At 50.7% G+C, this 18,128-nt stretch overlaps 1 protein-coding gene across 1 annotated transcript in view; it reads right to left on the reverse strand.

Annotated features, from left to right (window-relative positions):
* LOC140419719 (plasminogen-like) overlaps positions 1 to 18,128 on the reverse strand; it is a 181,888-nt gene that overhangs the window by 53,446 nt on the left and 110,314 nt on the right. The window contains exons 10-11 of the mRNA XM_072503660.1: positions 15,113 to 15,269; positions 1,160 to 1,350 (exon numbers count right to left, since the gene is read on the reverse strand). Coding sequence (XP_072359761.1) covers positions 1,160 to 1,350; positions 15,113 to 15,269 — 348 coding nt within the window. The remainder of the gene's footprint in view (positions 1 to 1,159; positions 1,351 to 15,112; positions 15,270 to 18,128) is intronic.

Below are 18,128 nucleotides of genomic sequence, written 5' to 3' on the forward strand. Positions count from 1 at the left end.
CCAAAGGGGTACCTGACCTCTCCCAAAGGGGATCAAGCCTTCACTCAAAGGGGTACCTGACCTCTCCCAAAGGGGATCAAGCCTTCACTCAAAGGGGTACCTGACCTCTCCAGAAGGGTAGCTTAGCTTTCAAAATAACTTAGCTTTTGATCTTGCAACCAAATTTGTAAAGTTCACGAGTCATGTTTCACTAAAATTGCTTCTCTTTGAAAGCAATTGCACTTTTAAATGTGCCACTTCCTCCATGAACTGTGGGTGTGTGAAATATACCTGTGAATATATATCGCTGTCATTGCCCCCACTCCTCTGATGAAAGTGATGGGTTCCGGATTCTGGGTTCATTTGCCATTTTGACTAGGGCTCAGAGCTGTCATAATATACACCAGTATATCATGGTGCAGACACACACTGATAGACACACAGTGGGACCAATCAACATACACAACACGCAGCCAATCACCAGTGAGAGCGCACGCACTATAAAGACAGGGGACAGGAGAGTTCCCGCTCATTCGAGTTGCAGCTAGCTAGGAGGACAGAGCTCACAGCCTGCAACACAGGCATTCACCATGTGCTGAGTGCATCAACTGGTTAGGACAAGGCAAAGGTCTTTAGTTAAAGCTAGTATCGTATTTACCCACAGTTCAAGTATATTTAAAAAGTTAACCTTTTAATAAAATAGTGTTGCACTACTTAGTGCAGCACGGTAGCCTTGTGGATAGCACAATTGCTTCACAGCTCCAGGGTCCCAGGTTCGATTCTGGCTTGGGTCACTGTCTGTGCGGAGTCTGCACGTCCTCCCCGTGTGTGCGTGGGTTTCCTCCGGGTGCTCCGGTTTCCTCCCACAGTCCAAAGATGTGCAGGTTAGGTGGATTGGCCATGATAAATTGCCCTTAGTGTCCAAAATTGCCCTTAGTGTTGGGTGGGGTTACTGGGTTATGGGGATAGGGTGGAGGTGTTGACTTTGGGTAGGGTGCTCTTTCCAAGAGCCGGTGCAGACTCGATGGGCCGAATGGCCTCCTTCTGCACTGTAAATTCTATGATGATGAAGTGTTGGTGACCTGTATGTGATCCAGAACACCCAATACATCAAGAACCTTTCTGGCTTTGCAAAAAATTAAAGATTAGATTACTTCCTAATTAAGTTACTCCTAATTACCTGGTTGACCATCAGATGATTGTGATGCCTCATCATCTCCTCCATGCACAGGAATGATAGTGGGGGGTTGAGGTTGTCCAGTGTTGCACATTGAAATCCTGCAGTATTCCCATCGGACTGAAGGATCAGTTGTGTAGCACCAAGGTGCCCTATCCTGATCAGGATTTCTGCAATAATTGCCAACCAGTCCCCTGGAGATTGAAAGTCAAAACATCAACAATCACTCAGGGTTATATTTCGGACAAACTTAATTTCATTCCTGCAGAAAAGGTTTTCAAGCATGTGATGTTGTTTATCTCCATTGGCGACACCGGTAGCAAGATTCACAAACGGACGCACAATGTTGGGCGGGATTCTCTGATCCTGAGGCTAAGTGTTGACGCCGTCGTAAACGCCATCGCGTTTCCCGATGGCGTCAACATGGCCTCAGGAGCAGCAATTCTGACCCCTACAGGGGGCCAGCACGGCACTGGAGCGACGCATGCCGCACCAGCTGCCAATCCCGGCGTCAGATGGGCGCCGCGGGTCTGTGCATGCGCAGTGGCTCCCTTCTCTGTGCCGGCCCCGACGCAACATGGTGTAGGGCTACAGGGGCCGGCGCGGAACAAAAGAGTCCCCCAGCCTGAGAGGCCGGCCCGTCGATCGGTAGGCCTCGATCGCGGGCCAGGCCACAGCAGAGGCCCCCCCCACCTCGGGTTTGGAACCCCCCCCCCCACCAGGCCGCCCCCAGATGCATCCACGCCGAGGCCCCGCCCGGTAAGCAGGTGTGAAAGCCGGCGGCTTTTTTTGCGTAGCCGCTCGGTCCATCCCAGGCCAAGAATCGCTGGGGGGGCCCCGTGGGGGCTGGTTTAGCACAGGGCTAAATAGCTGGCTTTTAAAGCAGATCAAGGCAGGCCAGCAGCGCGGTTCAATTCCCGTACCAGCCTCGCCAAACAGGCGCCGGAATGTAGCGACTAGGGGCTTTTCACAGTAACTTCATTTGAAGCCTACTTGTGACAGTAAGCGATTTTCATTTCATAGAGTGGCCCCTGACCGCCTCCGCTCTGGCGCCAATGGCGGCGATTATCCGGAGAATCGGCGGACCGACATCTTGGCGGAGTGCCGCGATTCGCGCCGGTCCCGCCGATTCTCCGGCCCGGCCCCAGGGTGAGAGAATCCCGCCCGTTGTGTCAAGCAGAAAATGGGATTGGCGCTGGTACGATGCTTTGGTTCCCCGCTGGTGGCGGCATCGAGCAGGACCTGGTGCCTTGGCTGGTGAGAGGAACCATGAAGGTAAGAATATTCTCAAAATTTTTTGGCCTTGCTGGGGGGTTGTCTGCCTGGACCTCAGGGAGTCGTGGAGATTGACTTGGTGGCAAGTGCATGGACTCGGGGTGCCCCCTCGGGATCAGGGTGGCCTGGCTCAGACCCTATTGCTGCATTATTTCATTTCATAGAAATTACAGTGCAGAAGGAGGCCATTCAGCCCACGACTACCCTATCCCCGAAACCCAGTAACCCCACCTAAGCTTTTGGAATTAAGGGTCAATTTAGCACGGCCAATCCACCTAACCTGCACATCGTTGTCCGGTGGGAGGAAACGGAAGCACCCGGAGGAAACCCACGCAGACACGGGGAGAAAGCATAAACTCCACACAGACAGTGACCCGAGGCTGGAATTGAACCAGGGACCCTGGAGCTGCGAGGCAACAATGCTATGCTGCCCATTTAAACCCACCCCTTTGCTGCAACTTACAAGGGCCTGGCTATTGAGACAACTGACTGCTCACTGTATCCTGTATTTGTCCAGAGGGCTTCTGGTCATTTGGAAGCAACCCAGCCGACCCTCTGGAAACTGTCATACCCCAGCAGTATCATTGAGGGTATGTGTGTGGCCATGTTCAACCGCCGGCCTCCGAAGTGCTGCCAATCCTCAGTGCACTCCTTAGAAGCACAGCACTACAGTACACGAAGCAGGGGATTAGCAGTGCTCACCCCAAACAAAGGGCACATGCAGCATGGCCGTTGAAACCTCCCTGGCACACCACCCGTCTCAGAGTAGGAGCCTCACCAATAACGTCATCAGCTAGCCCACCCCTGAGGATCACAAGCTATCTCCAAGCCCTGCCTGTCCATCGCACCCTTGATCCCACTCCTCCTAATCCCAGCCAGGAAACATAACCAGCTCTCTGTCACAACCTGTGTGTAGAACCCACATAACACTGCAGTAAGGCGTCAGTAAATGCACACATCCCTCACTCACTCCCATCTGTAGGACCTGCGCGCTCACTAGCCTCTTAACGTGAAGGTGACTGCCAGCAAAAGTCTCCACTACGCAACCAGTTGTCACCCAGCTGGCAGGAGAAGACACAGCTCACCCAGTGAGGAGACTCACAGTCGACCACACTGGGAGAAATAGGACAGGGGCCACAGAGCCTATCGCTAACATGGGTGGCAACAGCCACCAGTACCCCTGTTGGCAGGGACGGGTGGTGAGGACAGAGGCTCCCCACATCACAGGCCAGGTGCCAGACACTGATGGGGACAGTGGTGCAATGTGAATGACATCACCTTGAATGGGCTAGGGAGGAAGGTGAGGGGACATGTTGAGGGTGGCGTAGCAAAAGAACTCAGGCTGACCGTATAACCTGGTGGCATTGGATGGCTAAGGGAATCTTCACCTTGCTAACATTCTCTGTCTATTTCCCCTCCACCCACAGATATATGGATATTGGACTACAGCCAGTAATGCTCGCTATCTACCTTGCCGCTGCTGCAGTTGCGAATGCACGGAACTCGGGCACCATGGCCAGCTTAAGGAGGATTCTGCACATGAGGAGCCTGCCCAAGAAGAGCATGCGCCAGCTGGTGAGGCTCAAGTGCCGGCCATCCAACAGGCCAAGGAGGTGTGAAAGAGGTGCCACATCAGACCACGTGTATACCCGTCTGCGTCTGGCCTTTGAGGAGCTGCCGGACTGCCTGTGCCACTGCCAACTCCAGCTCACCAGGGAGACCATGCGCCACCTGTGCCAGATGTACGTGCACTTGGCACCACAGTGATTTGGAGGAGGAGACCCACACCCAGTGGTTGTCAAGGTGACGGGCACCCTGAACCTTTATGTCTCTGGTTCATTTCGGGACTTGAGCGGGCATCTATGTGGGATATCGCCAACATCCGCATACAGGTGCAGCTGCGTTGTAACGACTGCCCTTTGCATATGGGCATTGGACTACATCACCTTCAACCCAGACCAGGCCCAACAAGATGCCCGGGCAGCCTGATTTTCCACCATTGCTGGCATGCCCCAGGTTATTATTGTCACGAGTAGGCTTACATTAACACTGCAATGAAGTTACTGTGAAAATCCTCTAGTCGACACACTCCGGCACCTGTTCGAGTACACTGAGGGAGAATTCAGAATGTCAAATTCACCTCACAAGCACGTCTTTCGGATGGACCTATGGGAGGAAGCCACAGCACCCGGAAGAAACTCACGCAGACATGGGGAGAACATGCAGACTCTGCACAGACAGTGACCCAAGCCGGGAATCAAACTCAGGTCCCAGACACTATGCAGCAACAGTGCTACCCACTGTGCTACCATGCCACCCGACACAATGGTGTCCAAGAGAATTCTGGCATTGAGCCTAGGCTAGCAGGGCAGGACCAGGCAAGCTGTACACGGGACAACCTCATCACTTGCTGTTTTATCAACTAGGAGGCCTGGCCAGCAGCAGCTCTGCCACCCTGTCCCACATCGCCCCCCCCCCCCGCACAGAATGCCCCTTCCCCTGAAGCTTTACCACCTTCCCTCTGCCTCAGTCCTCTCACCCAATCTCTCTCCCACATTTCCCTCAGTCCTTCCACCCATTCTCTCTCCCTCAGTCTTTCCACCCCTTCCCTCTCCCTCAGTCCTTCCATCCATTCCCTCTCCCTCAGTCTTTCCACCCCTTACCTCTCCCTCAGTCTTTCCACCCATTCCCTCTCCGTCAGTCCTTCCACCCATTCCCTCTCCTTCAGTCTTTCCACCCATTCCCTCTCCTTCAGTCTTTCCACCCATTCCCTCTCCCTCAGTCCTTCCACCCATTCCCTCTCCCTTAGTCCTTCCAGACCACTCCTGATCATGTGTGATGCCTCCCCATATGGCATCAGGTCGGTGTTGTCCCACCTGATGGACAACAGGATGGATAGGCCAATAGACTATACATCAAGGTCTTTGGCCGATGCAATGCGTAGATACGCTCAGATCGAAAAGGAAAGGTTGGCTGTAATCTTTGTAGTCAAAATACTCCACCAGTACATTTATGGGCAGCACTTTTACAATCATAACAAACCACAAACCGTTGTTCGGCTAGTTCAGGGAAGACAAGGCAATCTCACTGATAGTGTCGGCCAGGATACAGTGATGGGTGTTATTATGAGTATGTGTTCAAGGACTTCGGTGATGGGGGATGTGCTCAGCGGACGCGTGAAAGGTGGCTCCCCTCCTGGAAACTTGAAATTAGGCTCTTTTAGCCCAAAAATAGGCCGCTAAACCTGGGGGGGGAAAACTCCCTCCTTCAATACCACCACAACAAATGAGACATGCCAGGCAACATCTGAGCAGCCAAAAGTACGGCAAAATCAGCAAAAGTCTGGAGAGGAAGATAGAGGCGATGGCGAACATGTGGGGCGACGAGGATTCGGCCACACCCGAACAGGATGGGCTGCCAGGACGTATGCTGGGCTACCCCCCAATAAACAAATGGGCGGACTTCCTAACAGAGGAGCTCCAATTGCCTAGAGATGCCATCAAATTAGAAATTATTGCGACGGTGAAGGCGGCGGGTAGGGGAGGTGCTGGTTCCCATTCAAATGGCACTAGAAAAGGTAGAGCAGCGACTGGGGACACGGGAGGTGATGATCAAGGAGCTGGAGAAGGCTGCGACCAACCAGAGCGATCGGACCGCCTCAGTGGAGACGAAGAGGGCAAGGTTGGTGGCAACCCAAGGGATGTAGGGGCAAGGTGGAGGACCAGGAGAACCGATTGTGCTGTCAAAACCTCCGCATTGAAGGCCTACTGGGAGGTACTGAGGACAGGAACCCTATGGAATACGTGGCCCAGATGCTGGGCAAACCGGTTGGAGGGGAAAGCTTCCCCATGCCCCCAGAAGTGGACAGAGCCCACATGTCACTCCGGCCAGAGCCCAAAACCGGCGAGCAGACGTGGGCCATCATCGTGAAACTGCACCGGTACCAAGACCGGGAATAGATCCTGAATTGGGCAAAGCACACACGGTCCTGTAAGTGGGAGGAGCACTCAATCTGGGTGTACCAGGACATTGGGACAGATCTGGCCAGGCGGAATTTCACAGAGCCAAGGCGGCACTATACAAAAGCCAGGTGCGGCTTGGGATGCTGTACCCAGCCAAACTCTGGGTGACCTTCCACGGGTAAGGAGTTCTGCTTCACCACACCAGCAGAAGCAGACGATTCTGTGCACAAGCACGGGCTGGGAAGGCAGCGACACCAGCAGTGAAACAGAACTCTTGTTCCTTCTGTTTAAAAAGAGACTAATTGCGCGGGATAGATCTGCCCTATCTTCGATCTGGCTATGAGTCTGAGGAAGAAGGGGGTGAGAGCGATAGGTCACAGAAATGGGTGAGGAGAGAGAAAGAGGGGGGCAAAAATGCAATGGGGAGGGGGAGGTGAAAATCGTTCCCGGGGGGCACCACCACACTAGTAGGTGAGCTAGCACAGGGAGTACAGGCGAGGCGGTGTTGCACAATCCCGCCGAGGAGAGAGTGCCTGGCAGGCGGGGGGTGGAACTCTAGATGGGAGGAAAGTAGGGGAGGAAAAACGAGGGGGGGGGAAGAGTTGGCGGGCAGAGGCCCACAGGGGCAAGGCGGGTTCAGTGGGGGAGGGGGGTGCAGACAGGTCCAGGGGGAAAGTCGAGGTGTGGGGGGGGGATAGAACGCTGGCTATGACAGATCACCTATGGCGATAACGGAAACAAGTGTTTTGTTATGTTCTTGTCGTAGCATAAGTTGCTTCCTTGATGTGCAAAGGAAGCTTCAGACTTGGAGATAGCTTTAACATGTTTATTAAACTATTAACAATTCTACTACTTGGATTCGACGCTACTGTTAATCCTGCTATAGCTACTCAGACTGACGAACCAGTCTGCTACAATCCACGTGGTGGGAATGATGTTCAATCAACCCTGTGTCTGTACTCACTGAGTGTCTCCACTGGAAAGAAACTGAGCATGTGTGATGTGTCCTTTTATATGGGTTGGTGTAATGCCCTCCTGTGGTAGTGTCACCTCTGTGTGTATTGTGACTGCCCATTGGTCGTGTCCTATCTTACTGACCTATTGGTTGACTGTCTGTGTGTCATGTCTCTGGTGTTCCCTCTAGTGTCCAGCTAGTTGTAGTGTATGTACATTAACCCTTTGTGTACTTACAGTGATGTATATCACCACATCCCCCCTTTTTTCGTGTTACATATTTTCTGTACAGTGTTAAAGAAAATTGAACAAACTAGATAGATGAGTGATATCTGTACAAGTTATGATAACAGTGATCATTAAACAATAAGTCCAAATCATATGCTTGAGTCCAAAGTTCACTAATTATTATGGTCGAGTGGCTTTCTTGTTTGGTTGGTGAGTTGGTGATGTTGATGGTGGCATTGCATTGTAACCGCCATCAGTGTCCCTGTGCTGAAGGAACCAAGAAGTGGTCAAATCACTTTGTTGTCTGATTTGGACTCTTTTTTTCTTTTGATGCTTGTGGTGGTAATTCTTGATGGCATCTGTCCTGAAAGCCAGGTTGCCTGTTGGTAGTGCAGTAAACGTGAATTGGTAAGATGTATCGTCCTGCCATGGCATGTCATTGTACTGAGCTGAGCAGTAACTGTGTCCCTCATTTGCAGAGTTGTACCATGTCGTACCAGGTCGTAGTTCCATTGGTGTTGTTTTTGTCGTGCTTGTTGTTGATGTTGTTGCCTTTGGTACGCTTCTTGCGATTGTCTTTGATGTTGTTGTTGTGGTGGTTGGTTTTGTTGCCGTGTTTGCTGCGCTCAAGGACCACACTCTGTGGATAATACGAGTCCTTCACACAGTTACTCGTGTTAGCGTGCTTTGTGGCGTCTGCTGTCTCCTTGAGCGTGCCGTCACTGAGTTTGCGGCACTTCCCGTCTGGGGTCATGTCCGGCTTACTTGAATCAGCTTTGGTTTGTCGATGCTCCCCGTCTGGAGTCTGGTCTGTTTCACCTGAGTCAGTTTTGGCTTCTTGATGCTCCCCGTCAGGAGTCATTTCAGGTTGACTTGCATCTTCTGAGGTCTCTTGATGCTCCACGTCCGGAGCCATTTTAGGTTCACTTGAATCTTCTGAAGTTTCGTAATGCTCCCCGTCCAGGGTCAAAACATTCAGGAATGCATTTGCCTGCGGAGAAGCTCGAGCGAGTGAGGTTTGAAGTAACGTGGTGTCACCGGAGTCACCAGTAGTCTCACTGTGATTATCGAGTGCCTCTGTACATTCTAGCTGAGGTCTGTCATGTTGCACATCTGGTATGGGAAGTGGGATGCTGTTGTCACTTGTCGCACATACAGTGGGTAGAGACTCAGTAGCTTCTTGTCATTCACTTGAGCTGGGTAGACCATCAGAGTCTTCTTCTGGCGGCTCAAATAATCTGGGTGGACTTTCATGGTCTGCTTGCTGTACACTTGAGCGTGGTAGACTGTCAGAGTCTTCTTCTTGTTCACTGGAGCGTGGTAGACTGACATAGTCTGCTTGCTGTACACTGGAGCGTGGCAGACTGTCATAGTCTTTCTGTTGTTCACTTGAGCGTGGCAGACTTGCATTGTCTGCTGTTGGTTGCTCAGAGGAGGTTGCTCGACCGTCATGGTCTTGTTCATGCAAGGACTGCGCTTTGGAGTCTTGCATTGCTTCCATCGTGGAGGCTGTCCACAAGCTCACTGTGGAGGCTTGTATCACATTCTGTGTGGAGGCTGGGACCCTTTGTGGTGCGTGGACCATTCTCTGTGTGGAGTCAGGGACCCTTCGCAGTTCGTGGACCACTCTCTGAGTGGCAGCAGGCCGCTCTCTGTGGGCTTGTACCGCTCTCTGTCTCTTGGTGTCAGGCCGCAGCATAATCCTGCACTTATGAGTCGGGATGTCGTATACGCTGTGCTGTAGATCCTCAAATCCGAAGAACTCATTGTCACGGTCGTCATTGTGCAACACGTCTAGTTGCGGTACGGATTTGGTACTGGGGTAGCCTCCCAAGGTGAAAGCTTCACCTGAGTCATTGTCTTCCAGGACAATATCATCACATTTTGTGTCGGAGCTGGCATTGGGCTCGCGATGTCCAAAGAAGAATTCAAGGTCTGCGTCATCGTCTTCAAGGACTGTACCATCTCTTTGGGCGGTGCTAACTGCTTGTTGCAGGGTTCTGCGGAGGTTGCTTTCAGCTACTGGTCGAATTTCAGGCATTGTGCTGTCGTTCCAGGTGAAAGAATCTGGTTTTGAGGCTTAAATTTTTTTTCCCCCGTGTTTTGGGACATTTCCCCTTGAAGTGGGCGTGGTCCAGGGCCTCTGACGTCATGACGCTTGTGACGTAGAGCGTAGGAAGCAATTGCGCATGTGCAGATTGCTGTTCCTTTACTTGGGGCCTTTTTCGCAATTTGTCCAGGACTGCCTGGAAATCGCTCTTGTTTTGCCCCTTTGAGTATTTGAAGGTCTGGAAGATTTCAGCTGCATCTGGACCCGCGATGGTAAGTAGAAGCTTTATTTTCTCTGCATCCGCCATGCCATCTAGGTCGGACGCTACCAGGTAGATCTCAAATCTCTGCCGGAACCAATGCCAGTTTTCACTGAGATTGCCTTGGCACTGGAGCTGCTGTGGAATCGGAATCCTGAACATCATCTTGCCTGCCTTTAGTTGATGGTTGTCACTGTTCGCTGAGTTGAAACTATATGGATTTAACAGTCCACTTCTGGAACCATGTTTTGTTATGCTCTTCACGTAGCATAAGCTGCTTCCTTGATGTGCACTCTGACAAAGGAAGGTTCAGACTTGGAGATAGCTTTAACACGTTTATTAAACTATTAACAATTCTCCTACTTGGATTTGATGCTACTGTTAATCCTTCTATAGCTACTCAGACTGACGAACCAGTCTGCTACAATCCACGTGGTGGGAGTGATGTACAATCAACCCTGTGTCTGTACTCACTGAGTGTCTCCACTGGAAAGAGACTGAGCATGTGTGATGTGTCCTTTTATATGGGTTGGTGTAATGCCCTCCTGTGGTAGTGTCACCTCTGTGTGTATCGTGACTGCCCATTGGTCATGTCCTATCTAACTGACCTATTTGTTGACTGTGTGTCATGTCTCTGGTGTTCCCTCTAGTGCAACCTAGCTCGGTGCAGTGTATGTACTTGTTTTGCCCCTTTGAGTATTTGAAGGTCTGGAAGATTTCAGCTGCTTCTGGACCCGCGATGGTAAGTAGAAGCTTTATTTTCTCTGCATCCGCCATGCCATCTAGGTCGGACACTACCAGGTAGATCTCAAATCTCTGCCGGAACCAACGCCAGTTTTCACTGAGATTACCTTGGTACTGGAGCTGCTGTGGAATTGGAACCCTGAACAGTGATGTATATCACCACAACAAGGACTCCGTTGGAGGGCCCCCAAACAAAGGGAAACTCCGGAATGCAGGAGCACATCCACAAGGTGTACACAACGATGATAGCCATCTTGGTTGGCCACTGGACAAAAGGAATCCGGAGTGCAGGGGTGTAGCCAGTTGGTGAGTATGGCGACACCGGACATCTTGGATGGTCCACAAACAAAGGGAAACTCCGGAGTGAGGGGCACAGCCGCAAGGTAAGTATGTTTGACCTTGCAGGAGGGGGAGGGGTCAGAAACCCCCCATCAGAATAGTCATCTGGAACATCAGGGAATTTAACGGTCCGGTGAAAAGATCCAGAGTCTTCGCCCATTTGAAAAGTCTGAGAGCCGACATAGTCTTCCTCCAGGAGACCCACCTGAGGGAGAAGGACCGACTGCGGGTGAGAAAGAGCTGGGTGGGACAGACTTACCAATCGTGCTACGGGACGAGAGCTAGGGAGATGGCCATACTGCTCAATAAGAGGAAAGCATTTACATTGACGAGGACGGTTACGGACCAAGGGGGCTGGTACGTCATGGTTAGTGTCCTGGAAGTGGCACCAGTAGTCCTTGTAAACGGGTACGCCCCCAATTGTGGAATTCATGAAGAAAACCATGGCGGAAATCCCCGACATAGACACACATTGATTCATCATAGGGGTCTTCAACTGCGTACAAGACCCATGGACAGACAGATCAAACCCCAAATCGGGGAAAAGATCAAACATAGCGAAGGAATTGAACGCTTTCACAGGCCAGATGTAGCCAGTGGACCCATTGGGGTTCACAAGCCCAGATGAGAATGAGTTCTCCTTCTTCTCCGAGGTACACAGAGTATATACCAGGATCGACTTTGTAGAAGGGAAAGCGGTGCTTCCAGGCATAGAGGGAGCGGAATACTCCGCAATCGTAATCTCTGACCACACTCCACACAACGTGGATGTGAGGCTGGAGATGGACTGGGCACAACCCCCCCCCCATGGATGCTGGACACAACCCTCTGGCTGATAAGGCATTCTGCAAATGGATATCACAGGCCATAGATGAGTGCGTTACCAACAACCTGAATGGGGAGGGCTCACACAACTGAAGGTTGTGATAAGGGGGGAAATTATGGTGTACAAGGCATGCAAAGATAGGCCTTGGCGAGGCGGCTGGAGAACTGCATGCCAAGGTAATTGTGGATGACTAAGCGGGCTTTGTCAAAGGCAGGCAGCTAACATCGAACATCGGGCGCCTGCTGAACATGATAATGACCCCATTCGGGGAGAGAGTACCAGAAGTGATCATTTCCCTGGACGCAGAAAAGAACTTCGACAGAGTCGATTGGAAATACCTCATAGAGGTACTAGAACGGTTTGTGTTTGGGCCAGGGTGCACTTCCTGGGTTAAACAACTGTACAGCACTCCCATGGCGAGCCTACGAACAAACACCACCAGCTCTAGATAATATCAGCTGCACAGAGGCATGAGGAGGGATTCCAGCTATCCCCGCTGCTGTTTGCCCTGGCAATCGAGCCACTGGCGATTACCCTCAGAGCGGCGAACGTGGAGAGGTACCAAAAGGGGAGACAGAGAGCATAGAGTTTCACTCAACACAGATGACCTGCTCCTCTACATCTCGAACCCCCGGACCAGCATGGAAGGGACAGTGAAACTCCTAAAGGAATTTGGAGCCCTGAGATTTTCCCTGTAAACCCACAGGAAGAGGGACAGAGCTGGAGGGACTGCCGTTTAAGCAAGCCCAGACCAAATTCCGCTACCTGGGGATCCAAACAGCCCACGACTGGACACGGATCCACAAATGGAACCTGGTGAGTCTGGTGAAGGAAGTCAAAAAGGACCTGCAGGGTGGGGCCCATTCCAACTCTCCCTCACAGGGAGAATACAGATGATCAAAATGAACATACTGCCCAAGTTCCTCTTCCTGTTTTGATCCCTCCTGATCTACATTCCCAAGGCCTTTATCAATACAGTCGAGAAACTAATCATGCTGCTTGTGTTGGCAGGAGGAAAGAGCCCGAGGATCCAAAAGAAGGTGCTTCAAAGGAAAAGAAACATGGGAGGCCGGACCCTCTTGCACCTACAGATCTGCCACTGGGCGGCGATTGCAGAAAGAGTGAGGGATCGGTTAAGGAACCGGAAGCAGAGTGGGTGAAGATGGAGGAGAGTTCCTTCATAAGGACGTCCCTCCGAGCCCTAGCCACAGCTCTCCCAACCCGCCCCACCCCCGGCCAAATACTCGAGGAGCTCAGTGGTAATATCCACACCCTGGATGTGGTACCAAAGGAGGCAACACTTCGGCCTAACCAAGATGTCCACCATGGCCCCCATCTGCAACAACCACAGGTTCACTCCCGCAATAATATATGCCACCTTCAAAAGGTGGAGACAGGACGAGGGGACTTTGATGGTTAGGAACATGTACAAGGATGTTAGAGTAGTGTCCCTGGGGAACTCACAGAGAGGTTCCAGTTGCCAAGAGAAAACGACCTGAGATACATTCAGGTCAAAAACTTCCTCCGCAAGGAAACAATGACCTACTCCCAGATACCAGGACTTATTAGTGGAAGAACTGCTGGACGTGGGCGACCTAGGGAAGCGAAACTGTGCGGAATTGTGCGGGCGACTGTTGAGATAAGGAAAAAATAGGAAGAGAAACTAGGCATAGAGATAGGGAGAAGACTCTGGATCGAAGCATTGCACAGGGAAAACTTCACCCCCACGTGCTCAGGGCTGAGCCTAACACAGCTAAAGATGGAGCACAGACAGTACCTAACCAGAACTTGCATGAGGGTATTTTCTGGAAGTGGAGGATAAATGCGAACTGTGCCAGGGAAGCCCAGCCAACAACAGCCACATTGTCTGGGCATGCCCCAGACTTGTCGGGTACTGGACGACCTTCTTTGGGGCCATGTCCAGGGTTGTGGGAGTGAGGGTGGAGCCATGTCCAAAAGTGGCGGTCTTCAGGGTTTCAGATCAGCTAGAACTCTTCAAAGTGAGGGGGTCCAATTCCCCAACCTTTGCTTCCCAGATCGCCCGCCAGAGAATCCTGCACAGCTGCCGATCAGGGAGGTGCAGAAAGTGGGGCTGTGGGTGAGTGACCTAGGAGGATTCCTGAGGTTGTAGATGATCAAATTCGTCTTGAGGGGGTCGATCGATGGGTTCGCTCGGAGGTGGAAGCCATTCATTGACTTCTTTAAGGAGCCATGATGCGGAGATGCCGGCGTTGGACTGGGGTGAGCACAGTAAGAAGTCTTACAACACCAGGCTAAATTCCAACAGGTTTGTTTCGAATCACTATCTTTTGGAGCACTGCTCCTTCCTGATTCAGCTGAGGAAGGAGCAGTGCTCCGAAAGCTAGTGATTCGAAATAAACCTGTTGGACTTTAACCTAGTGTTGTAAGACTTCTTACTGTTCTTTAAGGAGGATTGAGGTGTCAGCAGAGAAGGAGGGGGGATTAAAAAGGGGAAGGCAGGACGGGAGGAGGGGGTAAGGTGGGGTGGGGGGGGGGAGTGTTGGTTATCTATTATGTTGTACAATTTCACTTCTGCTCTTATTTTTTCTGTTTGATGTTTGTTTATACAATTGCCTGAATTTTTTTTTAAAGAATGTACAAGAGACAGAAAGTAAGTGAATATAGAGAGTAGTTGAGAAAACAGGCAGTGAAATTCCTTAACATGCTTAATATAATAATCACAATGATGGAATGTTTACGTGTAGCCATTTGCTACATCGGTATTATTGGAGTCCAAGCACCATTTCTCCCTGCTCTTGAAGTTCATTTGAGGAGTACTCTGGACCAATTCATCCACACACATGCCAGCTATACTGATTTTGGCTTGTTAATGATTAAGTATTCATGAAAAACAAATATGCACACTTGTGGCATTCTTGCCTCCGATTCAGCAGGTTGTGAGTTCAAATCCCACTTCAGAGATTTGAGCATGTATGTTTGGTGGATCCTCTATTTTAGTGCTGAATGACCACTGCCCAAAGATACCATTGTTTGGATGAGCCAAAAATAAACAGGGCCCTTTCTCCTGCTCAGGTAGACCTAAAATATTCAATGGCGCAATTTTAAAGGAGAACAGAGGAGACCTCCCCATTGAACTGACCAGTATTTATCCCTCAGTTAACATCATTATCACAAATCATTGTGGGACTTCACTGTATAAATTATCTTTTTTTTACATTAAGGCAGTGACTACATTTCCAAAGTATTGGCTGTAAAGCACTTTCAAGATGCCCTGATGTCATGAAAAGGGATATTTAATTGTAAGTCTTTCTTTCTTTGGTTCTGAATAGGTACATACGCAACAGGAAAATTGTGTGAGGTTTTCTGATGTTTATGTGGCAGCATGGAATCCCATTCCTGGCATCTTTTTCCTGACCGTGTTACAGATGTAGTCCCGCGATAGTTATAACCATTTCCGTGGAAGCAATCAGTAGGTCCACCTTCGTTCGTCGGCACTGAAATGTAAACAGTGTAGAAGATTTTGAGGAACATTTTGATATTAAAAAACTCACAATCTAGTATTATTTACCAGTATTCCTAGTTAATTTGTTGCTTGCCGTAATTGTGGTTTGTTATTAATCTATCAGTTATTATTCTTTGCCCAATTTCCTAACCTTTGCCTTAGCAATAATTATTTCTCATGCATTTTGATGTAGAAACCCAGAATTAAACGTGTTTTTCAGCATCAGTTTACTTGCACGTTCAATTTTCATAGCCGTTTTTCATAGAATTTACAGTGCAGAAGTAGGCCATTCGGCCCATCGAGTCTGCACCGGCTCTTGGAAAGAGCACCCTACCGAAGCCCACACCTCCACCCTATCCCCATAACCCCTTAACCCAGTAACCACACCCAACACTAAGGGCAATTTTTGGACACTAAGGACAATTTAACATGGCCAATCCACCTAACCTGCACATCTTTGGACTGTCAATTTTACTCCAGATTTACTTATTTCCCATGTTGCCTGAGTTCATTCCATTTGAAGATTTATTAAAAGCACCAACAGCAGTGGATGTAGGCTTGGAGGGACCTCTCAGTGGGGCCAGAATCAATTCTTTTTAATGATGGAACAGTAGCTACAGACAGAGTCCAGGAAGTTTCAAAAGCACAAGGTAGACATGAAGCCACCTGAAAACTTGACTAACCTGGAAGGAGCTCCACTGAGCCGTAACTTCCGAGCTCCTCAGCATTGGATTTGGGGAATACCCCAAAGATGTGTTGGGGAATTCCTCTCGAAACTTTATGCAGAAGAGCAACTGCCCCATGGCAATTGCCCTGTGCTAGGAACTATCTGAAAATGTGATTTAAATCGCAAACTTCGAATGGCACTGACAGGGATACACCAATAGTTAGTCCAAAAATATTTGAAGAATTAAAACCTCTTCTAACTTCTGCACAACCGTTGTAAACACTCAGAGCTATCCCCCCAACAGGACCTCCCCAACAGCCCAATCCCCAGGGGATTCCCCACATATCCCCAACTCCCCATGCCCTCTCATTATTATCTCCACCACCCAACCTAAAAGCCTCATTCACCTCAACCCCTCACCCATCGACCTCTGACCCTATCAACCCCCGCTCCCCTGAACCCACTATCCCCCAACCCCTGACTTCCGGCCATCCTCCTAACCCCCCACCCATTCCTGACCTCCGACCCTTGACTCCCCAACCTCTGACAGCCCCACCCATGCCACCCCTGACCTCACCTACCCCCAACCACTGACTCCCCCTATCATCCCTGATCTCCCCCACCCTCCATGTACTCCTACCACCCCTCTGACCTGCAGACCTAACCCAACCACCCTGCCCAGTCCCCTCACCCCTCTGACCTCCAAAGCAAGCACCCCCAGGAGGGACATATTGATGCCCACGGATGGATGGAAGAGGCCACCCCAACTCACCAAGAGGTGGCTGCTGAGGTCAGCGGGCATGGGCTAGCCTGGCGGACCTGGATCCAGTGCTGGAAAAGGTTCAATGACCTTCTGCACTCAGCACGGGCAAGTCCAAAGATGTGCAAGTTAGGTGGATTGGCCATGCTAAATTGCCCCTTAGTGTCCAAAGGTGAGGTGGGGTTATGGGGTTACAGGGAGGGGAAGGGGAGTGGGCCTAGGTAGGGTACTCTTTCAGAGGGTCGGTGCAGACCCGATGGCCTGAATGGTTTCCTTCCGCATGGTAGGGATTCTATGATATTGTCTAGTGTGGGTGACAGAGCAAAGGTGTCCGTACATTGTGGCAATGAAGCACGTGAGTTTCAGAGAATCGCAGGTTACACATCTGCCCATGTGTCTCAAGATTGGAGGGATGCGTCCAGAGCCTCGGGTCAATCAAATGGTCACGTGTCCAAAAGGGGTGGTAACGTTCTCTAACCTCTTTAGGGTGACCTGAGTTGGGAGGCAGCATGGGATGTTGCTGGAGGTGAAGGATCGAGTACTCAGTGGAGCTCTGCATTTACTTGCAGGAGAAACGTAGCCGCAACAACCAGGAGAGAACAACCACTGGTGTTGAAGTGCCAGACCTGGCCATCCTCACCAGCCATGAGGTGGGAGCACTGGAGCTTGCGTGCGAGCGGTAGGGAGGGCGTCGGGCTGCAGTGAGGCTGGGATCTCGGAAGAAGGTAAGAGCACAGTCGGCAGAATCGTCACAGGATGAAAGTAAAATTGGGGGCAGCACGGTAGCATAATGGTTAGCACTGTGACTTCACAGCACCAGGGTCCCAGGTTCGATTCCCGGCTGGGTCACTGTCTGTGTGGAGTCTTCTCGTTCTCCCCATGTCTGCGTGGGTTTCCTCCGGGTGCTCCGGTTTCCTCCCACAGTCCAAGGACATGCAGGTTAGGTGGATTGGCCATGCTAAAGTGCCCTTAGTGACCAAAAGGGTTAGGAGGGATTATTGGGTTAGGGTGATAGGGTGGAAGTGAGGGATTAAGTGGGTCAGTGCAGACTTGATGGGCCAAATGGACTCCTTCTGCACTGTATGTTCTGTTCTGTTCTGTTCTGAATGAGCATCTTATCCATCAGAGTGACTTCAGTTATGGTGCCAGTCTTTGAGACACTTCACTGCAACTGAGACCAATCGCAACGAGCAGCATATGTTGAAAGTTTAGTCTTTGTGATATGAGTTATGTCTCTGAACATGTATTTTTATCCGTCAGATGAGCCATCCACCAGCGCTAGCCAGAAAGCTGACCACCCTCCTTTGCCTCCAGAGTGTGACAACTTGCAGGATGCGCCCACGGCACACCCTCTCTCAGCGCCGAGCACCAGAGCAGTTACTGGCAAGTCAGAGGGCATGACTGTTTTGGGAGCATTGATAGTG

The sequence above is a fragment of the Scyliorhinus torazame genome, chromosome 1 (genome assembly GCF_047496885.1).
Source record: "Scyliorhinus torazame isolate Kashiwa2021f chromosome 1, sScyTor2.1, whole genome shotgun sequence".
In the NCBI taxonomy this organism is placed as follows: domain Eukaryota; kingdom Metazoa; phylum Chordata; class Chondrichthyes; order Carcharhiniformes; family Scyliorhinidae; genus Scyliorhinus; species Scyliorhinus torazame.